This window comes from Mus musculus, chromosome 2 (genome assembly GCF_000001635.26).
Source record: "Mus musculus strain C57BL/6J chromosome 2, GRCm38.p6 C57BL/6J".
NCBI classification, from domain to species: Eukaryota; Metazoa; Chordata; class Mammalia; order Rodentia; family Muridae; genus Mus; species Mus musculus.
This window is the reverse complement of record NC_000068.7, coordinates 29,933,437-29,960,654: the sequence shown is the minus strand read 5'-3', so window position 1 is coordinate 29,960,654 and position 27,218 is coordinate 29,933,437. Positions and strand designations below refer to the sequence as shown.

The 27,218-nt window shown below is 46.2% G+C and overlaps 1 protein-coding gene across 1 annotated transcript; it reads right to left on the bottom strand.

Moving 5' to 3' along the window:
• Positions 1-1,222: 1,222 nt before the first annotated feature.
• Positions 1,223-25,246, bottom strand: Gle1 (GLE1 RNA export mediator (yeast)). Its single transcript, NM_028923.3, has 16 exons — positions 25,057-25,246; positions 24,418-24,645; positions 22,050-22,160; positions 21,372-21,520; positions 21,112-21,172; positions 20,319-20,573; positions 17,889-18,117; positions 16,818-16,930; positions 16,597-16,666; positions 11,623-11,765; positions 11,309-11,499; positions 9,924-10,053; positions 7,996-8,100; positions 4,967-5,049; positions 2,842-2,905; positions 1,223-2,208 (listed from the first exon to the last, which is right to left on the bottom strand). The coding sequence occupies exons 1-16, from the start codon at positions 25,153-25,155 to the stop codon at positions 2,140-2,142; spliced, it is 2,100 nt and encodes a 699-aa protein (NP_083199.1). The 5' UTR covers positions 25,156-25,246; the 3' UTR covers positions 1,223-2,139.
• Between the last annotated feature and the right edge of the window lie 1,972 nt (positions 25,247-27,218).

The window sequence follows — 27,218 nt, the reverse complement described above, 5'->3', positions numbered from 1 at the left end:
GATTATCTTTCCATAGAAAAAGCAGCTTGAGGCCAGTCTGGACTATGAGAGAATTTGGTGATAGAGATTGCCTTTTGTAGTCTTGGGATGAAGCAATCCTTGAGAGCCTCCAGAGCAGGCTGCACATGTTAATCCCCTAACCTTACACTCCATCTGTTTGAGACAGTCTGTAGCCCAGCTCAGCCTAGTACTTTCTATGGTATCCAGGCAGACCTTGCTGTCCGTCTCAATCCTCCTCCTTCAGCTACCTTAGTGCCGGGCTCACCTGCATGCAGCACCACGCTCAGCTTCTCGTTTTATTTTTGACAGAACAACTTGTCCACATATAGAACTTCACATACACACTTAGTGACATCGCTATGACAGGGTGGAGAGCCACAGCTCCATGGGGTCCTGCTCAGTGGTTCTGCAAACTGTAAGTTGTACAACTTGAGTGGGCCCATTCAAACTAGCACCAGTTTTCCGGTTGTAAAGAGGCCAGTTTCCTAGTGGAGAGTAGAGGTGTCCAAAAGAAATGCCTTTCTGAAACTTGCACGGCTCCACATGCTGACTGAGGAAGGCCTGAGCCCACCCACTTTTTTATACTCAGTTGGTACATCCCACCCTGTTCCCTGCCATGGTCTGTGGAAAACAGATGTCATCCTTGGGTAGATGAGAAGAGCAAATGGTAGGAGGCTATGAGGACACCATTCTCTGTGGGCCCTGCTAGGTAGCCCTGCAAATGAGGGAGACAAGTTCCAAGATATACAAGGTGAAACTCCACCCAGAATCTACTACCAGGCACAGCAGGAAGACTGCAGCAACAATTCTTTTGCTCTGTAAATGGAGGTGTGCAGTTCAGAGGTGAGACATACCCAGGTTACAAAACAAAAATGAATGCAGTTCAGCCACCTGACCCAAGTGATCACTCTCTTCTGTAACATTAGCAGGCCGAGCTATTCGCACTTCTCTTCCTGGGAAGGGCATTGCAGCTGGAGCACAAGGTCTCTGCACATTAGGTGACGCTATAACCTCAACCCCCTACATCTCTTGCTAGATCAATGTCAGTTACTGGAACATCATTTTAAAAAAAGGGATCATGCAAAACCAGTCTTTACAAGGTGAAGGTCAAGTAGATAAAGAGAAGAACCATATACTGCATATCTAGTCCTACAGAGTCATGTCCATGTGATTTACATACACAGCTCATACACAGGACACAGAAAATATTGAGGTAACCACATATCAGGACAGAACTTTTAAAACTCAAGCTTTATTACATTTTTGGGAACTCTAGTCCACAATTAAAATGCTTAAGCCATTCGAGAGTGCTAATGAGAATGCCTGCCACACAGGCCCTCATGACCAGAGCAGAGGCTCGGCTTCTGCAGCAGAGTTAGTGTGTCTGTAAACAAACACCAACTTCCAACTGAGACAGACAGCTCCTCCACCCCAGCACACGCACTGCTGATGGTCAACCCAACTCAATTCTTGTTGGAAAAACAACAAAAAGGTACCTAATCTAGTACAGCACCCTCAGCCAGCCAGGGGCCAAATTCTAAATCAAGGGGACAGAGTTCTCTACAGTGCATGCTCCCAGTCATGATCCATATACCCAGTCCCTGATACACTCTGGGGTTCAGTCCACACCAACATCATTCATGTCTTCTGAATACACACATACGCCACAAGCCACACAGTGTAAGCACTTTACCTCATCCCCAGACTGCAAACAGTACCTGACACTTTAAGGGACTCTTGGCGGTTTATTCTTTCTCAGTATGTGTATGAACAGTGGGGCAGTGTGGAGGGAAAATGGAGGGCTCACTACAGGTCCGAGTCAAGCAGAGAAAGAATCACCAGCTTTCTGAGCGACAGACACTAGAGACCAAGTGCAGCCAAGTGCTAAGTGCCCCTTCTTATCTCTTTTGTAACCTGTGAGAATTAGAAAGGCCACTTCTCTATCTGTCTGTGACGCCAACACAACTACCAAACCTGACAAGAGAATGACAGAGGCTGTGAACTATAAAAGCCTTATTCATGGGGTACAGATATATAAAAACACACTGACGAATTTCTCAATCTGACATGATTCTTCCAAGCCCGCTGTCCCAGTTGCTTTATTGTTGCCCCTCCTGCCACACAGTGTGACGGAGGACATCAGGAGCGCCAGAAGGAGGTTGTCAGAAAGCCTCTGGGCACAGGAATCTCCCTTCGTTGCAGACATTTCTGGACATGAAACACAAAGAAAACAAGGTTGCTTCTAGCATTTGACAATGGGGGATGCTGAGCAAAAAACGCCTAGACCAAGAAAAGAACGGACAAAAGGAAAAAACCTGATGGGTCTGTCGAAGACCAAAATAAAATAGGCTTGTTATTAGGTCTGCCCACCCCTCCTTCCCCAGAGCATAGCCTCATTTGGCACCACTTCTGTAGTCGAGGCTCCTAGAAGCTGGCTATCAGTGGACTACCTCACAGAGCTCTAGATGACCTGGTCCTTGCAAACAGAGCAGAATTCAACTGAACTTGCAACACATGAGCCCATGGACTCAGTAGCCACACTCAATAGGTCCCTAGACCCGAGACACACAGGAGAACCTTGGCTGACAAGGAAAAGTAAGTTTGTTAGAGATTCATTGCATACAGCTTACTGTTCTCTTAGGACAGCTGCCTGAAAGGCGATGTGGAGAGTGGTATGTGGGGAGGAAATGACATACTTTGGTCTAAAAGACAAGGGAATTACAAACAAAAGGCAGTGTGTGGGAAAACAGAAGAGAGAGCATCAGGTCTGGAGGTCCAAGACTAAAGGACACGAGTTTTTCCCAGGCTGCAGTTGGGGCATGCTGGAATAGAACATCTTACCTCCAAGAACTGCTTCAGACGTATGAAAGAGCCCATCTGTCCTGAGCTCGTGATGGCTTCAATTCTATAGGTGGAGAGACAGAGAGACTTGTGAGTAGTTCCTGTGAGGAATCTCAACACTCCATCAGGTGAGGCTCACTGGTTAAGAGCACCGACTGCTCTTCCAAAGGCCCTGAGTTCAAATCCCAGCAACCACATGGTGGCTCACAACCATCCGTAATGAGATCTGACACCCTCTTCTGGTGTATCTGAAGACAGCGACAGTGTACTCAGATAATAATAATAAATAAATCTTAAAAAAACGAAAAAAACAACCCACTCCAAAACCCAAAATTATTTACTCAAACATTAAAGAGAAGAAAAAGATTGAGAGATGGCTTGGTGGTTAAGAGCACTGATTGGTTTTGCAGTGGATCCAAGTTCAATTCCCAGCCCAAGGAAGGGCAATTCAAAGCTGCCTGTAATTCTGGCTCTGGGGGCTCCAACTTCTCTGGCCTCTGAAGGCACTTGCATACGCTGTGTATATATTTGTGTGTGTGTGTGTTTGAACCTCCTAAATGCTCACACAATTGAAAATAAGTCTTTTTAAAACAATTTGTTTTCTGTGTATGGGTATTCTGCCTGCATGCACATATGTGTGTACCACATACATATCTGGTACTGTGGAGCCACTGGAACTGGAGTTACAGACAGCTGTAACCTGCCATGTGGGTGCTGGGAATTGAACTCAGGTCCTCTAGAGGAACATCCAGTGCTCCCAACCACTGGGCCATTTCTCTAGCCCCCAATATAAATAAATAAATATGCACAAAAAAAGAAAAGGGAAGGATGAGTAGAAAGAGATCTCTCTCTTTCTTTCCCCCCCCCCCCCCCGGCCCCGCTCTCTCTCTGTTTTCCAGAAAGGATTTCTCTATGTAGCCCCAGCTATCCTGGAACTCACTCTGTAGACCAGGCTGGCCTCAGCTTCCTGAGTGCTGGGATTAAAGACATGTGCCATCACTGCCTGGCAATATTATCTTTAAACAGATCCCCATATCCATCATGAGGTGCAAACTGAAGCCCTTGCTCATGCTAGGCACATGATCAATCATAACACTATCTCATTTTTCACATAAGTCGAAAAATACCACACTGGTCTGGTAAGATGGCTCAGCGGGGTTTAAGGCTCTTGTCATCAAGCTTGACTTAACCTACGTTTGACTCCACATGATAGAAGGAAAACCATAGCTACTATATGCACAACATGGCATGTGTGTAACCCACCCTCCCATTCCCCTAATAAACAAACAAATATAACTTTAAAATATAGCATATGCAAGACCCACAGCCATTTGGCAGAGATAGAACCCAGGTTGGAGGTCTCTTATCAGGTCCCTCCCCTCAGAGCTCAGGAAACCCTACAGAAGATGGGGAAGAGGAAGTGTAAGAGCCAGAGGGGGCAAAGACACGGTGGGAGAGCATGGCCCAAGTGATCAGGTAAGCAGGGCTCACAGAGACTGAAACAGCAATCATGGAGCCTACACTGGTCTGCTCTAGATCCTCTGCATATTTTATATATATATATGCTTGTTGGCTTGGAGTTTTGTGGGGACTCCTGACAGTTGGACTGAGGGTGTCTGGCTCTTTTGCTTGTTCTTGGGACTCTTTTCCACCTATTAGGTTGCCTCGTCCAGCCTTGATATAAAGGTTTCTGCCTCTTTTTTGTATCTTGTTATACCATGTTCAGTCAATGTCCCTGGGAGGCATGCTCTTCTCTGGGGGAAGCCCAAGTGCAGGAGTGGATCCAAGGGAGAGGAGAGGTAGGGGGACTAAGAGGAGGGGAGGGAGTGGAAGCTGCAATGGGGATATATTGTATTAGAGAAGAATAAATACAAATTAAAAACAAGAAAAGAAAAGAGCGGAGACAGGAAGACCAAGAAGAGCTCTGAGGCAGTCTGGGCTACAAAGACTCACAAAAAACAAAACAAAACAAAACAAAAGGACAAGAGAAGATCAAAAATAAAAACTTAGCCAAGGGGGGAAAATTTATATATATGCTTATTGCACAGGTACTTTAGAATTCATGGTGCCTGGCTTTCAGGCATTACCTACAAACTCCCCAGTGATCTGCTTAACAAGCCTATACCTGGGGAAGTAGTCCTCTTTGATGAGAAGTATCATCTTCCAGAACTGGACCTGGTACTGCTTCATAAGGGCGTTCCCGCACACCTAGAGGGCACAGAAACAAACATCAACTCAAGAGAGAGAGACAATCATCCCTTTGCCTGTCCTTCCTGTCAAAATCCCTTAGCCACGGTGCCATTTAGCTGACGAGGGGACAGGCAGAAAAGACCCAACTTTCTATGCACAGAGAGGCAGCTCACTTGTGAACATTGTCCACAGGAATAAGGTCCCAAGCCCATCTGTGACATTAAAGAGAAATCCAGCTGGGCAGAGGCGCACGCCTTTAATCCCAGCACTCTGGAGGCAGAGGCCAGTGATCTCTGAGTCTGAGATCAAGATGATTTACAAACTGAGTTCCAGGGTAGCCAGAGCTGCAGAGAAACCCTGTCTTGAAAAACCAAACCAAACCAAACAAACAAACAAACAAAAAACTAACTTTTGCCAGGCGTGGTGGCACACGCCTACGATCCCAGCACTCGGGAGGCAGAAGCAGGCCTGGTCTACAGAGTGAGTTCCAGGACAGCCAGGACTACACAGAGAAACTCAGTCTTGAAAAACCAAACCAGGGGTTGGTGAGATGGCTCAGTGGGTAAGAGCACCCGACTGCTCTTCTGAAGGTCCAGAGTTCAAATCCCAGCAACCACATGGTGGCTCACAACCATCCGTAACAAGATCTGACTCCCTCTTCTGGTGTGTCTGAAGACAGCTATAGTGTACTTACATATAATAATAAATAAATCTTAAAAAAAAAAAGAAAAAGAAAAAAGAAAAACCAAACCAAACCAAACACCCTCCCCCCCCAAAAAAAACCAAACCTAACTTTCTTCTAATTTATTATACACTTCCACCTAAGTCAACTGTCAAGGCTTAAGGAATACTTCTTTTACCATACTGAACAAAGCCTTTCTGAAGGGATGGCATTCCTCCTAGCCTTAGTAAGAATCCAGAATGCTACTTGTCTCAAAGACTCAGCATCTGCATTAATGTACCATAATGTCATGAGTTATAAGGTAACTATGGACTTTTAGAATCACAGGCCTAAGGGCCTCAGTTTTGTCAGGGCATAAACCCTCACCAGTCATTAATTTGAGGCAAAGTCTTATTGGGTAGCCTGGGCTGATCTCAACCTTGTGATCCTCCTGTTGAGGCTCCTTTGTGCTGGGACTACAGCCATGCAGTGCCATGCCCAGCTCCCTGAAGCTTATTTCAGCACTGGCTCTTTCAGCTGGGCGTGGTGATGCATGCCTAGCATCTAATTACTCAGAAGCAAAGAGAAGTGGATCTCTTAGTTCCCAGCCAGTCTGGTCCACGTAACATTTCCAGCCCAGAGAGTTATAGTAGTGGTTCCTCAAGGGCAGAAATGTATGATGCTTCCAGGGAGAGGATACCTGACCCAAGCTTGCATTTTCTTCCTGGAAAACGTGAATAAGATGGGATACGGATTCCGCCAACCACACTGGGTAAAGAAACAGACTGAGAGAGAGCCCAGGATAGGGCGCATCTCCACAGTGCACAAAGCAAGGAAATAAAGTGGCTTATGAAGCAAGAACATTTATGGAAGACTAGAGCCAGGGAGACTGTGTTGGTGCCTGGTGATCTAGTTGCTGTTTCCAGGGTCTTGGGAGATTCACCCCCACAGTCTACCATGGTTCCACTATTCAATTCCCTAAAGTGAAGTCTGTTTTTTGCTTAGGGTGGGATGTACATTACTGTAGAGCCAAAAGTGCTTGTACACACAGATGTCCACCGGAGAAGCCAGGGAAGTTAAACTTGCAGGCATCCTTCAAAGGAAAGAGATTTCTAACGTGTCCTCCACCTGGACTGCTGGGAACGGCCATCCTTTATAGCCTGGTGATCACAGGCTTTCTGAGGAGCCTGGCTAAGGCTATATCTGTTTTTTTTGTTTTTTTTTTGTTTTTTGTTTTTTTTGAGACAAGGTTTCTCTATGTAGTCCTGGCTATCATGGAACTCACTCTGTAGACCAGGCTGGTCTCGGAACTCAGAAATCCTCCTGCCTCTGGCTCCTGACCACTGGGATTTTTTTTTTTAAAGATTTATTTATTTATTATATGTAAGTACACTGTAGCTGTCTTCAGACATACCAGAAGAGGGAGTCAGATCTCGTTACAGATGGTTGTGAGCCACCATGTGGTTGCTGGGATTTGAACTCTGGACCTTCAGAAGAGCAGTCAGGTGCTCTTACCCACTGAGCCATCTCACCAGCCAGCACTGGGATTAAAGGTGTGCGCTACCACACCCAGCTCAGGCTATATCTTCCAGAACTTACATTTGACTTATCCCAGACAGACCCCTTCCCTATAAACCTTTGTCAACAGCCTAAGTGCCTTCTGTGTTACCTCAGGGCCAAGCCAATTTGGACTCCCACAAGGATTATCTTTACCTCAGTCATTTCTCTCTAGAGCCTTGTCTTGAGCATTGTTTCTATGTCAACGACAACCCATCTTATGGATGAAGCCATATGTACTTTGTAAAGCGTTTCAATGTAAACATGTCTTAAACTTTCTTGTACTCACAGGGCTGTGGTAAGTGTTATAGAAAACCTTTTTTCCAAGCCGGGCAGTGGTGGCACACGCCTTTAATCCCAGCACTTGGGAGGCAGAGGCAGGCAAATTTCTGGCACAGAATTGTGCTATGCTTAAATATGGCAAAAATACCCCAGCTGATGTTAGACTGAGAAGTCTTGGCCCAGTACCACTTCCCTAAGCCCAATTTCATTCTTCCCTCACCTGGATCTCTTTCCTTGCCAACTGTAAGGACCCCACAAACATGAAGAGGAGGAAAAAAAAAGGGACATCTTAGCCTAAGGGAACGAGAAGTCAAGGCCAGGAAGAGAAAAAGAAAATGAAGGCTTGTTTTGTCTCCACGCTCAGAAGCTGGGTAACGGGAGCCCATTCTTGGTCCACTCACGCTGCCCCCACTCACTTCACCCATGTCCGCCTCAACCCTTCTCTCATTTAATAATGGAATTACCTCCAAGAAGTCAAACAGGAGGGTAGCTGTCACATCTGAGAGAGGCTCCATGTTTAAGACCTGGGCCAACCAGCGCCAGCCATGATTTAAGCCATGAGGATGAGCCTGGAAGAGAAGCAGCTGTGTCATGACTTCTTCTCATTGTATTCACAACACAACTCTCAGTGTAAGCACTCAGCCCTGAACAGGAACCCCAAGGCCATACAACCCATACATACAAGACACAACACAAAGACCAAAAGCTAAGGAAACTCTTTTTGGAAATATTGTTAATTTATGCCCAGGCTCTCCCAGAAACTTTACAAAGTTCTTGTGAAACATGACATGATATCTGATGTGCTGTTTGGGGAGTCCATAGACAGAATCATCACTACCTTCTCTTTTTTTCAGACGGGGTCTTAACTTTGTAGCCCAGGCTGACCTGAAATTCACGGCAATTCTCCCTGGCCCAGTCTTCCAGAATGGAAGCATAGGGGTAAATCACCTCACTTGACTTTGTTTGTGTTGATTTCGATTTTGTTTTTGTGGTTTTGTTTTTGTTTTGAGACTGGGTTTCCTGGCATTGGCACTGGCTGGCTTTGAACTTACTGCCTGTTTCCTGAGTACTGAGATTCAAGCTGTGCCACTATGACTCTTCACGGCACACTAATTGTCTATTCTTGGTATTGTAGTGACAGGGTCTTTTTTAATATTTTTATTAGGTATTTTCCTCATTTACATTTCTAATGCTATCCCAAAAGTCCCCCATATTTTTTATTTTTTTAATATCTTTTTTTTTCTTTTTTTTTTTTCTTCTTCCTTTTTTTTCTTTTTTTTTTTAAATATCTTTATTAGGTATTTTCCTCATTTACATTTCCAATGCTGTCCCAAAAGTCCCCCATATTTTTTATTTTTTTTAATATTTTTATTAGGTGTAGTGACAGGGTCTCACTATGCAATCCAGAGTGACCTAGAACTTGTCATTCTTCTGCTACCGCTTCCTGAGTGTTGGGATTATAGGCAGCACATCACAGCTGGCTGATACTTTTATAAATAAAACTTTTATAAATGTCATGTAGAATCTGTTCTAACATTAGTTCTTTATGGCCTCAACAGAGGAAGCTACTGAGCTTTTTAAATTGACTCAAAAAAGTAGCCTACTAATCAACATCCACTACTCTAAATACAGCCATGAGCCTACCATTCTCTTTACCTCATTATTCCACAGCACAGTCTCTCTTAAAAGACAGCTCTCAAGAGTTCTCAAAGGCTGAGTCCAAAAAAAAAAAAAAAAAAAAAACCCAACCAACCAAAAAAACCAAAACCAAAAACAAGCCAGGCGGTGGTGGTGCATGCCTTTAGTCACAGCGCTTGGGAGGCAGAGGCAGGCGGATTTCTGAGTTCGAGGCCAGCCTGGTCTACAAAGTGAGTTCCACAGCTACACAGAGAAACCCTGTCTCAAAAAAAAAAATAAAAAATAAAAAAACAAACAAACAAAAAAGGCTGAGTCACAGGCTTGGTCTCAAGCCTCTGACACTACCTCAAAGTGTGAGCCCTTCAGGAGGCTAAGCGCAGCTGGAATAAGTTAGGTCACTGAGGACAGACATACCCTTGAAGGGGTTACTGGGGATGTCCCTCCACCCTTTGGAAAAATCCCTTCACATCTTTCACGTGCCAGTTGCCAGAAGCAACTTTGCACTGCCCGTGCTTCTGCCATGAAGCTTTGCCTTACCATGGCTCCAAACAAAACAAAACAAAACAAAACAAAAAAAACGCACCAAGGGAAAGTAAGATCTGAAAGCTCTCACAACTGTGGTAAGCCACCAAGCAGTAGATGCTTCCTCCATGAAAGCTGTTTGTCCCAGTTAACAGAGAGCTGAGTGACAAAGGCTGCACTTGCTGTGGATGCTGGACAACCCTCCTTACCCCAGCAGGCCTGGTCTACCTACCTCCTGCCGGTTCCCATACGGCCACTGGAGCTGGATGATGGCGGCATACAGACGGATCATCCCAGACATGCGTTTTAGAAAGTTGTCCTGTTGCTCAACCTTGGAATCCGTCACTTGGTAGCCAAGCATCCTGTGTGTGAAGATAAGATTCAGAATGCTTGCCAGGCAGTAGTGGCGCACGCCTTTAATCCCAGCACTCAAGAGGCAGAGGCAAGCAGATTTCTGAGTTCGAGGCCAGCCTGGTCTACAGAGTGAGTTCCAGGACAACCAGGGCTACACAGAGAAACCCTGTCTCAAAAAACCAAAAAAAAAAAAAAAAAAAAAAAAAAGATTCAGAATGCCACCAAAATGAGGGTGACAGAGAGGTTTCTTTCTTTCTATGGCTAAAGGTACTACTAGTCACACTTTGCATCATTATTGTATATTATTAATATGTCTGTACAAAGCACTGGCATCCATCAAATATCTGTATTAAAGTTCTGTGCAAAGCAAACTCACCAGGGAACACTCACAGATAGAAAAAAACTGCTTCAGGGCTGGACAGATGGCTCTGCAGTTAAGTGTACTGTCTGCTCTTCCAAAGATCCCGAGTTCAATTCCCAGCAGCCACATAGTGCCTCACACTATCTATAATGGGATCTAAATGGAAATGGTTTAGGTGCTGGCTAGTTTTACATCAATCTGACAAAGCCAGAGTCACCTTAGAAGAGGGAACCTCAGTTGAGAAAATACTTTGTGAAATAGCTATAGGCAAGCCTGAAAAGGTATATTGATGAGGAAGGGCCCAGCCCATTGTAGGTGATGTCACCCCTGTGCTAGCAGTCCTGGGTATTGTGAGAAAGGAGGCTGAGCGAGTCTCGAGGAGCAAGCCAGGAAGCAGCGCCCCTCCATGGCCTCTGCATTAGTTCCTGCCTCCAGGTTCCTGCCCTGCTTGAGTTCCTGTCCTACCTATTTTCCACGATAGACTGTGATATGAAATTGTGAGTGAAATAAACTCTTTCCCACCCAAGTCACTGTGGTTATGGAGTTTTATCACAGCAACAATAACCCTAACTAAACTAGCTAGCTTCTCAGTGAGATTTAAATGGCGTCATCAGATGAATCAATTCTAAGATCCAGATCCAGTGTTCTCTTCAGTAAGCTACGGTGATGATCATCAATTATCACCCCAAATCTACAAATCCTAAAAGATGTCCAGTTTGCATGAAAGACATTACTTTTTTACCCTTTTTTCTGAGACAGGGTTCTTGCTATGTAGCCCAGTCATGGTTTCAGACAGGACACTTAACAGTAGTGAGAAGGAGCTGCAGGCAAGAGTGAGAACACATCCCTATTCTTATGCTACCACTTTCCCCAGAGTGAGAGAGAGGAGAAAACCATTTCACCTTTGATAGTCCTCCAAGGCCATCCCTTCCTTGAAAGCTGGGTAGAAAGGAACAGAGTATGGACACTTCTTGTGGAGATGAGCAAGAATGAGGTCTCCCACTTTAGGGTGGAGCATCCAGATACCAGATGCCACCACTGCAATGGGGAATGCCGCTTCGTGGTGAGAGGCCACTTCCTCCTCCCCTTGTTTCTAGGAACACAAAAATGGGCACAATTTCAAATTAGTATTGCAGCCAGGATCAGTACCCACAGCCAGGCTCAGTACTGTCTGCCGGCTTCTTCTGCCCAGACCTCTGACAACAAAATTTCTCACCACAAATTTCTCTGCCAGTTTGTACTGGACAAAGTCCAGCCCCTGAGGGTTAAGAGTGACAGACACGGAACGCCCACCAGACTGAACAGGCTTTCCAGAGAGAAGGCTATGGATCTTGTCAAAGATCTCCTTCAGCTTTGAACCTGGACGGGAAAGAAAAAGCAATAAAAAGATGAAGCTGCAGCTGGACATGGCAGTGCACACCTATTTTAGTCCCAGCACTTGGAAAAGGGGCAGAGAGACCAGGTACTCAAGGCTGGCTTCAGCCATGGAGTGACCCGGAGACCAGCTTAGTCTGTCGGTATGAGACCTTGTCACAACATACAACTTCATGCCAATCTCTTTCACAATACAGTGACAAAGCAGAGAACCTACAGAGATCCATTTGTTTAGAAGTTTAGAATCTAAGCCCCAACACTATCACAGCTAGACATCTAACCGTGGGTTGGGGAGATGGCTCAGTGGATGGAGTACTTGCTGCACCACCATGGACTGAGCTTGAATCCCTGCAGTCATGTAAACTCTGAGTATGACAACACAGGCTGGAAACCCCACCACTAGGAGGGTGGACAGGCAGATCCTGGGGATCCACTGATCAGCCGGTCTAGCCAAAATGTTAATTTCCAGGTTCAGTGAGAAACCTTGTCTTACTGCACAAGGTGGAGGAACTAGGAAGATGGTTCAGCAATGACGAACACATACTGCTTTTGTGGAGGACCTGGATTTGATTCCCAGCTCCAGGGAGAGCTGGTGCCTTGGAGGTCATTTCACTTACTTGCACATAAATAAAAGTAAATCTTTAAAAACAAAGAAATAGAGGTTAGAGAGATGACTCTGTGGTCACAAGAAGTGGCTGCTCTTCCATAGGACCCAGGTTCCCAGTATCAACAAGGCAGTTCACAACTGTACATAATGCCATTTCCAGGGGATCCAATATCCTGTTCCAGTCTCCTGGGCACCAGACACATACATGATACATAGACATATACAGGCAAAACACTCACATACATAAAGTAAATAAATCAATCTACCTAGAAAGAGAGAACACAAATGAGGGAGAAAGCAAGCCACATACTATAGAGGAAGACACCCAGTCAATCTTTGGCCTCCACAAATGCGTGCACAGATGAGCATGTAAGTCCTTTAAGGGTCTTCTCTGCTTTGGCTGATGTCTCTTTCTCTGGAGCTGACATCCCTTAGAGACTCAGAAGTAAACTCCTGGCATTTGGATTTTCAGTTGCCTACTAACTGGTGGAAATTTAACTGATCAGCAAAGCTCCATGAGGGACAGGCTTGCTCCTCAGCACAGCACTAATGGGAGGTAATTTCTAACAGGTGGGAACTAGAATGGGGTCTTCAGATGAGCAGACAGACCCTTGAAGGAAGGAGTCTAAAGGACCTCGATCCCATCTGTTTTTCATTTCCCAGCTTCCAGGTCCACGGTTCTTGCCCAGTGTTCCCCATCATGCTGTGCCCAAAGCAACAGGGCTAACAGCACAAAACAATGCCTCTAAAACCACAGGCCACCGGGCAGTGGTGGCGCATGCCTTTAATCCCAGCCCTCGGAAGACAGAGGCAGGCAGGTTTCTGAGTTCAAGGGCAGCCTGTTCTACAGAGTAAGGGCTACTCAGAGAAACCTTGTCTCAAAAAACCAAAACAAACAAACAAAAAAAAAAAAACCAAAACAAAGCAAAAAAACTCACAGGCCAAAAGAACCTTACGTTTATAAATCCTAATACCTCATAAGTCTGCTGTAGGAATGCAGAGCTGACACCCACACTTACTAAAATGTATGTAGAACAAAGAACCCACGGACTCCAAACCCCTCAGTAAACAAAGTTAAATGATGAGAGAATCCTTGAGGTGGCTGCTCCTGCAACACTGCCTACTGGGACCTTTGCCCTGATGCCTGACCCAGAGATGAGTGATATGTGAAACGGGGCTGGAGATGAACAGTTAAGATGGGGATGGTAACTATAGTTCCTCCTTCCTGGCATTGCCACTGTGCTTTGGGATACAGGGCTGTGACTACTGTCAAGACAAATCCTGCTCCTCCCTGTGCTTAAGCAGACTGGAATTTGTGTTCATTACTCTAGTCCTACAATCAAAGGACCAGCATCTTCAGCTGAAAATATCGAGTTCCTATAATCCCTTCAGAAGTGATATTTTCACTAGTGACTCAAAAATATCCCTTAAACCAGAGATATAGGAAGAAATCAAAAAAGAATTAAGAAGACATCACAGAAATGACAGGATGAGTAATTCCAGAATAGATGAACTAACTTGGATGTTAAATGTGTCCACCTTGGGGCTGGCGAGATGGCTCAGTGGTTAAGAGTGCCGACCGCTCTTCCGAAGGTCCCGAGTTCAAATCCCAGCAACCACATGGTGGCTCATAATCATCCGTAACGATATCTGATGACCTCTTCTGGAGTGTCTGAAGACAGCTATAGTATACTTACATATAATAAATAAATAAATCTTTAAAAAAAAAATGTGTCCACCTCTAAACACATCTGTACTGGCTGGGTTTTGTGTCAACTTGACACAGCTGGAGTTATCACAGAGAAAGGAGCTTCAGTTGAGCAAATGCCTCCATGAGATCCAACTGTAAAGCATTTTCTCAATTAGTGATCAAGGGGGAAAGGCCCCTGGTGGGTGGTGCCATCTCTGGGCTGGTAGTCTTGAGTTCTATAAGAGAGCAGGCTGAGCAAGCCAGTAAGGAACATCTCTCCATGGCCTCTGCATCAGACTCTGCTTCCTGACCTGCTTGAGTTCCAGTCCTGACTTTCATTGGTGATGAAAAGCAATGTGGAAGAGTAAGCTAAATAAACCCTTTCCTCCCCAACTGCTTCTTGGTCATGATGTTTGTGCAGGAATAGAGACCCTGACTAAGACAACGTCTCTCCGCAGTGCATTCCTGCTAGTACTGTTACCAAGAGCCATAACAAGTCTGGATCTCACAACCAGCCCGTCTGCCCCATGTTGGACGTGGCTACTATACCCACAGCCCATGTCCACTTAGAAATCTTCCCTACACTGATTGTTATCAGCCATTTTCAGTGAGAGAATCAAGTTGTTTTTTTCTTTTGCTCACTTAACCTTGGGTTTTTTTTTTTTCTTTTTGGTTTTTTGAGACAGGGTTTCTCTGAGTAGCCCTGGCTGTCCTGGAACTTACTCTGTAGACCAGGCTGGCCTCGAACTCAGAAATCCGCCTGCCTCTGCCTCCCAAGTGCTAGGATTAAAGGTGTGCCCACCACGCTCTGCTCACTTAACCTTATTACACTAGTTCCAGAGCATGCCGGGTCTCAGAAGGCTCAAAGCAGAACAGGCACAGACAAGTGGATTGCTTCCGGTTCCCAGCTACCATTCCTGATGTCTATCAGACAAGCGGCTATTTAAAGGAAAGGGAAGGAAAAGAGGCACAGAAAAGATATACTAGTTAGGAGAGAGGAGAAACACAGCTAGGAGAGAGGTCCTAATATGGCTGCTACAGACTCTGAAACTTGGAAAAAAGGAATGAGCCAGGATGGAGTTAGGAGTCACTGGCTTAACATCTGACACCATGGGGGTTACAAGGGATAAACAGAACTCTGGGGCGACAGCAGGCCCCGTGGAAGCACTACAATCAATCAAGGCAGGGCCAGGAGACTGAAGAACTCACAAAGGAGAAGGTGGCTGGCCTGGGGAGCAGCCGTCAGGAGCTGTCTCAGAGAGAAGCTTATAGTCCACAGGCCAAATGCAAACACTGGCTGGACTAGAGACTAAGATCCCAAGAGCTAGGGAGCCAAGGCTGTGGCCTGAGCCACTCAAGCACATTTAAAGGCTGAGGGAAAGAAACTGCAAAAGGAACCCAGCTGAGGAAGGGAACACACAGCAGCCAGCAGGTGACAGGGGACACGAACAAAGGCAGACCTTTCCAAGAGCTGACTAGGGCAGGAAGGCCACCTCTGTCTCTAAAACAGACTAAAAAGAAAACAGCCTTCCAGAGGGGCTCACGCTGCTTCTGTCTCCTGGCTGTGGCTGAAGTGAGACTATGGTGACAAGAGGAAGCAATGAGGACAAGCAGGACACAGCAGCCAGCCCCTCTGCTGTCAGTGACAAAGAAAACAACACTTTAACCCCCAGCACAGGATGTGTTTATTTATACTCTGCCCTGTTCCACAAAGAATTTCAGGACACAAAGGGCAGGAAGGAAGTGTGGACAAATGGCCTCAGGGCACAGTCTCCAACATTCCTCAGCTTTTTTTTTTTTTTTTTTTTTTTTTGGCAACAAGCTGAAAGGACACTGGGCACAGTAAGCAAGAGGGCTCTCTAGCTGCTCTCCTATTTTTTGTTGGTACAGCCTGGAATCTAGAGTCCTCACATACAGCTGTGTGAAACTCAAACTGAGCCCTAGCTCTAAAGGGTCTTTCTTTGTCTGGCCTTATTCTCTACATCTCTCCTAAGGGAGAGTACCAATACATCCGTATTGGAGTTTGGAGATGCTAAAACAGAACAAACAGGAAAAGAGTGAGGATTATAAGCGACTTCCTAGGTGGGTGTTCTCCCATCTTCCTTCCCAAGTTCTCTTTACGAGAAAAATTAAAAGCCATCTGGAGGCCAGGAACCAGGGTCTGAGTTGCACTTCATGCAGGCTGTACTTGAACTTATGATCCTACAGCCTCAGCTTTCCCTCAACCAGCTGGAACTACAGGCCTGTACTATTAGACCCAGCTATCTTCTGTTTGAAGAAGAAAAACTGAAAAACCTAGGGATGCAACCTACATCTGAACGTGTGTGTGTGTGTGTGTGTGTGTATGTGTATGTGTGTGGTAGTGGGGATGGAACCCAGGCCCTTGCATACACTTGTCAAGTGCCCTGCTACTAAGCCATATTCTCCAGCCCTGAATACTGTAAGAACCTCACAGCTATCAGAGTTTGCAAATATAAGACAACAAAGTGAAGGACAATATTCTCACCCATCTGACCCACCTGCAATGGTGGAGATCTGGCTCACTGGGATGGTGGCTGCCTTCTGCAAGTCCATCTTTATCTTCTTGGTCTGTCAAGAGAATGATGACTTGGTAAGTGGGGGTGTCCAGAGCTGAGCACGTGCTGCTAGAATGAAGGACCATGACACACCACGTATGTTCTTTCACAACATCAGGCTGTAGGGCACACCACCACAATTTGCCCACCCATCTCTCCCCTACCTGACTATCCTTGCTGCTGGTCAGGTCCTCGAAGGCCAACACACACTTGGCAGAAGCATCCTGAAGTTGCTGGTACCACTGCATCGTACTATCTTGCACCTTCACCTGCAGGTCTGAGAACAAAAGACAGGCCTTAGTGGCAGTGAGCTTGTATGACACGGCATCTGCACGAGGACTGTTCTAAGCACTACACTATGCACTGGCTGCTTCAGTGTCACAATCACACTACAGAGTCGATACTAATACGTTTTCCATTTAACCAGAAACAGGCACAGAAAGGCTGCTTTTCCAGGTCACACTGCTATAGCAAGTAGAAAGAGATTTGACTATCTGGTCTAAACACAATGCTATGCTGATCGCTGTAGCCGGCCGTTTGCTACATTGGGGGGTTCTTCTTTCTTCCATTCTTCCAACCCCCTAGCACTAGATAGGAGAAAGGATAAAGAGGAAAGGAAATCCCTGACTAAAGTCAGGGGTCAGAGGGGAAGACATTATCATTAGACGATTTCCTGATGATCAGGAGTGTTCACTTCCTTGGGGCAAGTTTGATCTTCACCACCATGATATCTAATTTGTTTTTCTTCTCAGGACACAACTAACAACAAGCAACCTACCCCACCTCTAAGGGCCCTAGCATTTATATACCCGACGAGAAGTCCCCAGAATGCCAAGCATCTCACAATCACAGAACTATCTGGAGCTGGCAAAATCACAGCCAGCTCCTGTAGAGAGTTGGTATCCTTTAATCCTTGCACTTAAGGGTCAGAAACAGGTGATCTCTGTGAGTTCCAGGCCAGTCTGGTCACAAAGTAAGTGCCAGGATAGCCAGGGTTACCCAACAAAACCTTGTCTCAAAACACCAAAACGACCAAACAAATGCTCAGCAGTAGCACTGTCTGGAATGCCACCCTTGCTAGATGGAGACAGGCTTTTCAAGGGCTGCGGAAAACGGTACAATACAGAATTGGTTCCAGATCAACCAAAACTATACGTAACACATTAGGTAAGAGTTCTGATGACCTGGGCAGTTCTGTAGTATGACACATCACATCACACCACACCACAACCCACCTTCATTCTGTGCTCCTACTGGGCTTGGGCTGGGTGCAGAGGTCTGGGTGGGAGGCGCTGGCCCCTGCTGCACCTGTGACTCCTGCCGCTTGACCTTGGCCTCCTCTTCGTGCTTCTTCTTCACTTGAGAGGCTCTGGTGATCTCCTGCTCCAAATCTGAGAGGAGGTCCCGCATTTCCTGCAGGGCTCGCTCTGCCTCAGCTTGGTTCTCTGCTGTGGGATAACCACTCTATCAGAGTGAGAGACAATACTTAACATTGACTTCCCTTGTGGGGCTGAGTCATATTACACACAGTACATTTTTAGAGTGGACCAGTTGGACCAGTGAGTATACATGATCAAATGTTGGTGCCTACTAATTTCCTGTTCTCTTAAGAATTCAAAGGCCAGGCATGATGGTGCACACCTTTAATTCCAGCACTTGGGAGGCAGAGGCAGGCCTGGTCTACAGAGTGAGTTCCAGGACAGCGGGGGTGGGGGGGGGGGGGGAAGAGAAAGAATTCAAAGAGCTGGGAGTGGTGGTTGATGCCTGCAACCCTAGCACCTGAGAGGCAGAGGCAGAAAGACTGCTACAATTCTGAGACCAGCCGGGGCTACACAGTGAGTCTCCATTTCAAAGAAAGAAAAAGCCATTGAGATAGCTCAATGGGTAAGGTCCTTGCTTCACAACCCTTATGACACCCTGAATTTGATACCTGCAGCCCCCCATAGAGAGAGCACTGACCCCACAAAATTCTCCTGATTTCTAAACATGTACGCCCACAACAGAGCATCCGAAGGTTTATCATAGTCACCACCCCCACAGCAGCTGGCCAGGATGTTTTGAAGCATTCAGCAACACTGCTCAAAGCAGTCTTTTTTAAAAAGCCTGTGACAAAACCAAGTATATTGGGCTGGTGAGATGGCTCAGTGGGTAAGAGCACCCGACTGCTCTTCCAAAGGTCTGGAGTTCAAATCCCAGCAACCACATGGTGGCTCACAACCATCCGTAATGAGATCTGACTCCCTCTTCTGGAGTGTCTGAAGACAGCTACAGTGTACTTACATATAATAAATAAATAAATCTAAAAAAAAAAATTAAAAAACAAAAAAAAAAAAACAAAAAACCAAGTATATTGTGTCAGCAATCCTAGCTCTCAATCCTTGGAGCAGTGTCTTAAGCCCCAAGCCATGTTGAGCTACACAATAAGACCCTACAACAAAACAAACAAACAAAAAATACCCAAAAGACCAAAACAAAAAACAAAAAAAACCCAAAAAAACAAAAACCCATGGGCTAGAGAAACGGCTCAGCAGTGAGGAACATGCACTGATTTTGCAGAGGACCTGAGTGGTTCCGAGCTCACAGCCACAAGTAACTCTTGGTCCAGAACTAGCCTCTGTGAAAATCCACACAAGTGTACATACATGAACATAGACAGACACTTGTGTGTGTGTGTGTGTGTGTGTGTGTGTATTAAATATAACGGGCAGTGGTGGGCACGCCTTTAATTCCAGCACTTGGAAGGCAGAGGCAGGCGGATTTCTGAGTTCAAGGCCAGCCTGGTCTACAATGCGTGTTCCAGGACAGCCAGAGCTACACAGAGAAACCCTGCCTTGAAACCCCCCCCACACCCCGCCCCCAAAAAAGTCAAATAACTCCAGCAAGTTAGCTCTTTCTTGCCACCTTGTGAGGAGATGAGCTTGGGTTCACCAGGCCCAGGTGCAAGGCCTCTCGGTGCTGCCATCTGGCAAGTCTTGTCCTGGCTTTCAGAGCCATCTGCCAGTGCTTCATTCGTGTTCTCGGAGGAGGAAAAAGAAAGCGACAACAGTTTGTCCTTCTGCACAAACTGCAGGAGTGCTTTTTGAATCAAGGACATCAAATTTAGTGTATGTGGCCAATATTTCCTAATTTGTAATATCTTTACATTTTTCACGTGCTCACATAAATGGGCATTTCCTTTACTTGTCAGTTCATTTTGTGCTTACTGTCAGATACTCGCTTCCTTCTTCCATTCTACTTAATGGTTCTTCTGTCTCGGGATTTACAGCTAAATATACAATATAGAATAAAATGAAGATAAAATAAGTTTAATCTCTATTTGAATGTATTTATATCTCTTATTTACTAGGCTACCAGGAAGCTGTGTGAGCAAGGCAAACACTTTCCCAATGCCCAATGGCTTCATATCTCATCCCGCTATCAAGGGACAACTGGTATTCCTCCAACAGGCAGGCATTACTTATTAATTTTCATCTTGTTTGTTTGTTCTTAGAAACAGGGTTTCTCTGCGTAGCCCTGGCTGTCCAGGAACTCGTTCTGTAGACCAACCTGGCCTCAAACTCAGAAATCCGCCTGCCTCTGCCTCCCAGTACCAGCACTGCCCAACAAAACACATTAGAGTGTAAGCAGCTGTGCCTAACCTGAAACAGTCATTCTGTAATCCTCACCTCCAAGGTGGTGCGGATGATGCTGGAGATGAGGCCACACAGCTGGTTGCCCCGGGTCTGGAAGGCAGCCAGGTCCACACTCAGCAGCTCTTTGTGCTGACTGGAGGCATCCAACTGCTGGTTGAGCTGCAGGACCTCCTCTTGCAGGGAGTACAGGCTGCGCAGACGGACCTGACCTTCCTCCTTCCGAAGCTGCTCCTGCTCTGCCTGCTTCACACGCTGCTGCTCTGCCTCTCGAAGCTTTAGGTTGAGAATCTACTGAAAGGGGCACTAAGTCAGTCACTGGGGTTTGGGTTGCTTTCCCTTTCCACATTGCTCAAGTCCTAAGTGAGCTACATCTTTTCACAGATGGGCTGAGGAAATAGACTCCCCCAGGGACAATATATAAGTTAATTGCAATTTTCAGCTTCACTGGCTGGAAAAGAGTCTATGAGAGTGGCAAATCACACCTCTACAGCTTTCTGAGAACATTGTTAGGAACAATCAACAAAGGGGGAGGGCCTGCTTAAATGTGGGTAGTATTACCCTGCAGGCTGAGCTCTGAGGAGGAGAAAAGAGAAACCCAGAGAGCAGAGGCTTTCTGAGCCATGTGAAACCAGGAGCTGAAACACTCCCCTTTCCCTCTGTCCTCTCGGGTCCTTGGTCCCAGTTATGAAGGAGTAACTACAGCGCCACTACCGAGGAGCACAACTGCAGACCAGGTCTCCAGAAGAACTCTGTTGATGGACTGATAAATCTCAGGAGGCAGGAGACAGACACCGATACAATCACGCCAAGTGTCCCAGGCACTGACCTTGGCTCTGTGGCGGTGCTCCTCTTTCAGCTTCTCCTGATGGCCCAGGGCCTCCCTGGTACTGATAAACAAGGCAGGATCAGGGGTGTTCCCCAAGACCTTTCCCGCCTCCCCTGCTGTCACATTAGGCCTCCTCCAAAGCTGTACACTTCTCTAGGCTGGAAGCCTCTTTGCCTATTTTTCACCTTGGGATTGCTCTGGGAAAGCATCAAGCTGATCACACAGACAGATACTTGCAACAGGCACTCAGGAAGACTCACCTCTTCTCCATCACTTCCTGTAAGTCCTGGAACTCCTTATGCAGCTTCAGCTCCTTCAGCTCGTCAAACCTCTTTAGCTGCTCCGATGCCATCTCTGAGAGGGCTCGCACCTTCCTCTCTTGCTCCTCCTGCCATTGCCTCAGGCCCTCCTAGAAGGGTCAGCACCTGTTTTCCCTGTGGCACAGCACCTGGCTCATCTGCTCCTGGACCTCCACCCTCCGTCCTTAGAACACAGAAGACTCCAGAGCATGGAATCACCTGCTTTTTTATTAAGCTCTATATTCAAGCACTGACTTGTCCTTGAAATTTTTTTTGTCTTCCTATCTTTTTTTTTTTTTTTTTTGTAACACAAGTTGCTTACCATATATTTTATTTTTCTAAAAAAACACTTTATAGTTAGTTTTTATTTTTATTCTTTTTCTTTCTATCTTTTTTAGAGACAGGATTTCATGTATCCCGTGCTGGTCTCAAACTTGTTCTATAGCTAAGGTTGACCTTAAACTTCTACCTGTCAGAAAATAGAAGCAGACTTCAGTTAGAGTTCACTGTCACACTACCTCCCCAAGTGAGCTGTCAGTGGGTGGCAAATCATGATTAGCATACAGTTAGTATCCTCCCCAGAGAATCTCCCACAAAGTGGCTCTGTAGTGTCAAGCCCCGTCCCCTGCTCTCACTTACTGTTCCTCTCATTCTGTGCGCCAATTCGTACATTCGGATGCAACCTTCCACTTTGATCGCCCGGGAGGACTGAGGTGCAATAGGTTCTGTGAACGGGGACTCATGTGTGCTCTAAATAGAAGATGAGGAAATAAGTAAGCTTTTTTTTGGTTTTTTTTTTTTTTTGGTTTTTCGAGATAGGGTTTCTCTGTATAGCCCTGGGTGTCCTGGAACTCACTTTTGTAGACCAGGCTGTCCTCAAACTCAGAAATCTGCCTGCCTTTGCCTCCCGAGTGCTAGGAACAAAGGTGTGCGCCACCACGCCCGGCATAAGTAAGCTTTGAACATGGTAAACTTATGTTGTCTTTTAGAGACAAAGATCACGTCCTTGCTGGCTTTCTGTTAGAGTAGCTTTCTAGGTGTTCACCTAAGAAACTATCCAAAACAAGACTTCTTCTGGCTCGCAATTCAGAGGTTTCTGTACATGGTCTCATGGTTTCTGTATATGTGTTTCCTGGTTCTGGGCTGTGTTAAGGCAGAACATGACAGCAGAGGCATGTGGTGGGAAAAGCAGCCACCCTTAAGTGGAGGAAAGGGCCAGGGTTAGATTTAGGAAACAAGGACCCAGTTCTTGCTGTTAGCACTAGCGACTGCTCCCACCCCTGATAAACCATGAGATTATGGCCCGTCCCGTCTATGTATCTCTCTGAAGAGAATGACCTACTTTCTCAAAGCTGCACCTTTCAATGTTGCCGCAAGTGGGACAAAGTTCAACACAGAATCCTCTGAGGGACACTTGAGGTCCAAACTCTAACACACCCAACTTTGGAACCAATATTAAATTTATAAGCCACCAATAATGAAAATAATTTAGTGTCAGAATACAGGCTAAGAATGGAGTTGTACACACCGGGCGTGGTGGCGCATGCCTTTGATCCCAGCACTCGGGAGGCAGAGGCAGGGAGATTTCTGAGTTCCAGGACAGCCTGGTCTACAAAGTGATTTCCAGGACAACCAGGGCTATACAGAGAAACCCTGTCTCGAAAAACCCAAAACAAACAAAAAACCCCAAGAATGGAGTTGTACGAGAATTCTAAGTACTTGTGAGAAAACTCCAAGAAAACAAGAGTCTTGTGACCTCAGTTTCAACACACAGATGTGTTCTCAGAATATGCACTGCCCCCTCCTACCTGTAGCAGATAGGAATGGGTTTAATTCAGATTATTCATTACAACTGGCTAATATTCATTTAAATTCATCTAAGGAAAAAGGAAAAACGTTTTCCCACTGGTGGCTTGTCCTTGTGACTGAATACAGTACCCAGGTGACTTTTCCCTCAGAGTATAAGTTATCTGAATCTCTGAGTAAAGTTAGTTATCATATGAGACATCAGTCTTCCTCGTTTTTTACGCCCTGCTCTCCCAGGTTCATGCTGCCAATGAGAACAGTCAACAGGGAACGCTGTGTATTATGACATCAACTTTGCTATGTTGTTCCTCTCTCTCTCTCTCTCTCTCCCCATTCCTGGCCCTAACTCATTTACATTCCATCTTCCCCAAAAGGCTAAGAAGCACAAAACTTTCGTTTCTTTGTTTGTTTGTTTGTTTTAAAGACAGAGTTTCATTATGTAGCCCTGGCTGGCCTAGAAGTTGCTCTGTAGACCAGGATGGTCTTGAATTCACAGGACCCCACCTGCCTCTGCCTTCCAAGTGCTGCACTTAAAGGTGTGCACCACCACACCTGGTGTTACACTGCTTCTCTTTAATAAACTGGTGTTTCTTCTGTGCTGGGGAGATAGATTAATGGGTAAAGTACAAGCAGGGAAGGCCTAAGGTTTGACTCTAATGATCCTTATAAAAATGGCATGGTGGCATGCACTTAAGAGTTCCAGCACTAGGGCTGGTGAGATGGCTCAGTGGGTAAGAGCACCCGACTGCTCTTCCGAAGGTCAGGAGTTCAAATCCCAGCAACCACATGGTGGCTCACAACCATCCATAATGAGATCTGACTCCCTCTTCTGGAGTGTCTGAGGACAGCTACAGTGTACTTACATATAATAAATAAATAAATCTTAAAAAAAAAAAAAAAAAGAGTTCCAGCACTAGAGAAGAAGAGACAGGATGATTTCTGGGACTACTGGCCAGTTAATCCTAATTGATGAGCTCCAGGCCAATGAGGGACACTTGCCTCACAACCCAAGATGAGGCCTCTGAGACTCAAGACCTAAAGTTGATTTCTGGCCTCCACACACATGCGCATACACGCATACCAACAGTGGATGATACGATGATATGGGAAACAAATCGTCTCCCCCAAGTCACTGTCATGTGACTAAACATTTCAACCTTGCAGCCAACAAGTCTTTTGTCTTAAGCAAATTAAGCCTTACCTGGGTTCCATTTGGTGATGAGGGTGACGGGGATTGTGGGCTACTTCTGACAGGAGATTTTAGTAGTGAGGATTGGTACAAGCCAGATGCAGATCCAGAGGATGGTGAATTATCAGAAGAAGGAGCACTCTCTTGCGTGTGGCCTGAGGTGTTGGGTAGGATGTGATCTACCACCCATCCAGAGTAAGAAGACAGTTTGGGAAGAGACATGCATTCTTCCAAAACATCCTAAAGAGAAGAAGGTTAAGCCTATTTATTTGTTTTTGTTCTTCTTGTTGTTGTTTTCTCTTTTTGGTTTTTCGAGGCAGGGTTTCTCTGGGCATCCCTGGCTGTCCTGGAACTCACTCTGTAGACCAGGCTGGTCTCGAACTCAGAAATCTGCCTGCCTCTGCCTCCCAAGTGCTGGGATTAAAGGCGTGCGCCACTATGCCCGGCACGGTTAACCCTATTTGTATGTCCATTGGTAAGTATAAGACATTATTACATGTGATGCTTAACAGCTGAAGGCCCAAGCAAATAAGTTAATACAGAAGATAAAAAAAAAAAGGATCGCAGCCCGTCCCGTCCCGTTCCCACTCCCGGTCCTCCACCGCGGTCACTAGGGAGCCTGCTAAACGCGGGCCGCGGGCCGCCGCTCACCTCGTAGCGCAGCAGCCACTCGCGGTCGTAGCGCAGGCGGCCTTTGCTGGTGTTGCGGAGCGCCCTCAGAGTTTCCCAGCAGCGACCATCGGACGGCATGGCATGTCACCAGCTGACACGACTGACAACAAACCCTCGAATCCGCCGCCGAGGTGGCGCCGCCTTCCGCTTCCGGGGTGTCCGCCCCACATCCGGCGCAGCCTCTCCGTAACGGTCGCAGAACCTGTCCGTCAGCAGCGCCCCGCCCACTAGTGAGCGCCGCCCCCTGGCCAGAGCAAGAATGCGGGATTGAGGCTAAACTAGCGAGCCTACGTGGATCTGAATCTCAATGTAATTTCTCGCAGTCACAATTGCCAGGGTGATGCTCTGCGGTTTTTGACCCATCTACTGCTCATGAGTCCGTGACAGCGGTTTGAGGTGGATAAGAACCTCAAGAGAACAAGCAGTATTTTTTCTGTTCGGGCGTTAACAGTCCTTACTGTCCTTGTGGTGGAGCCTGGTTCATTTTCCAACACCCCATGATAGCTCACAACAGAAACTCCAACTCAGACGGTTCCATTGCCCTCTTTGTGGACTTTTACTCTACGCACGCACATCATACATACATACATACATACATACATACATACATACATACATACTTTTTTTACTAAAAAAAAAATCTTTGGACTTCTAATAAAATATTTTACAAACGTTAATACAAGAGTCCCCCAAGAATGATCTGGGTGAAGCGTTACATAACTTAAATCCCAGCACTCAGGAGGCAGAGGCAAGCAGATCTCTTGAGTTCCAGGCCAGCCTGGTCTACAGAGTAAGTTCCAGGACAGCCAGGAAAAGGCCTAGCTAGGAAAAAAACTTCCCAGGAATGGACCCCAATCCAAACAGTTCTACAGCTCAACACTGTGGTGCACAGCTTACACTAGTTCAGAAAATAGAATCGAAATTACATACCCACACATGCATGTGGTGGTCTACATTTGACAACTTTTTTTTTTTTTTATTGAGAAATTGTGTAGGAGCCAAGGCATGGTGGTGCATGCCTTCAGTCTTGGCACATGAGAGGCAGAGGCAGGGGATCTGAGTTGAAGACAAGGCTGGTCTACATGAGTTCTGAGCCACCCAGAGCTATATGGTAGGACCCTGGCTCTCAGGAAAAGGTATATTTATTTTCAACATGTATGAAAATGTGCATGTGATTACCGTAGGTGCCTTCTAAGACCAGAGGAATCGAATGTCAAAGGAGCTGGACTGTTGCTGGTGGATGTGACCACAAATGTGGTCAGCACCTTAGCTGCATTTCTCCAGCCCACCTTGATAAAGTCAAGGTTCTTTCCTCTGTGTCCTGGATGGATGCTTCCCCTCGCACAACCAGTAGTTAACCAGTGAACTCTCTCCAGCGCCAATCTCTGGAATTTTGGACTTGGGTGAGAGTGGCTGAGATGCTATAGTTACCTGAATGAGAATGGCCGCCATAGGCTCATGATTTGACTATCTGGTCTCCAGGTGTTGAAACTGCTTGGGAAAAATTGTGTCTTTACTAGTGGAGGTGTTCGTTAGTGTAGGCTTGGGGGTTTCAAAGGACTTGTGATTCCTGGTGCTCCTCCGATGCCTCCCAGTGTGGATCCAGATGTGAACTCTGTACTATGTAGTCCACAATTACGAACTCTAACCCTCTCAAACAATAGGCCAAATTCAACTTTTTTTTTTTGTGGCCAGGATGTGGTGGTGCATACCTCACTCTGTAGACCAGGCTGGCCTCGAACTCAGAAATCCGCCTGCCTCTGCCTCCCGAGTGCTGGGATTACAGGCGTGTGCCACCATGCCCGGCTTGCCAGTTCCAGAACTGGTCCTGGGATGCAAGTGTTTTATTCTACATGGATCTTCAAAGCAGCATCTTTTGAGAGAGCTTGAGCTGATGTTGGATCTATGAAGGTGGCAGAGTACTGGAGCTTTGGCTAGGACTGAGTCTTATCTATGGAGCTGAGTCTGATGTGTCTAAAACTGCTACAGATTGAACTGGGTCCATGGCTTTTGTTGATGAAAATGGACCAGTGGTTGCTGTAGTCTGGGTATGGGCAGCCAGCACCACACCCAGAATGTTCCCCAGGACCAGTCAAGACTGAAGAAGGGATGGGAAGATTCCAGGGGTGCTGGGTGGAAAG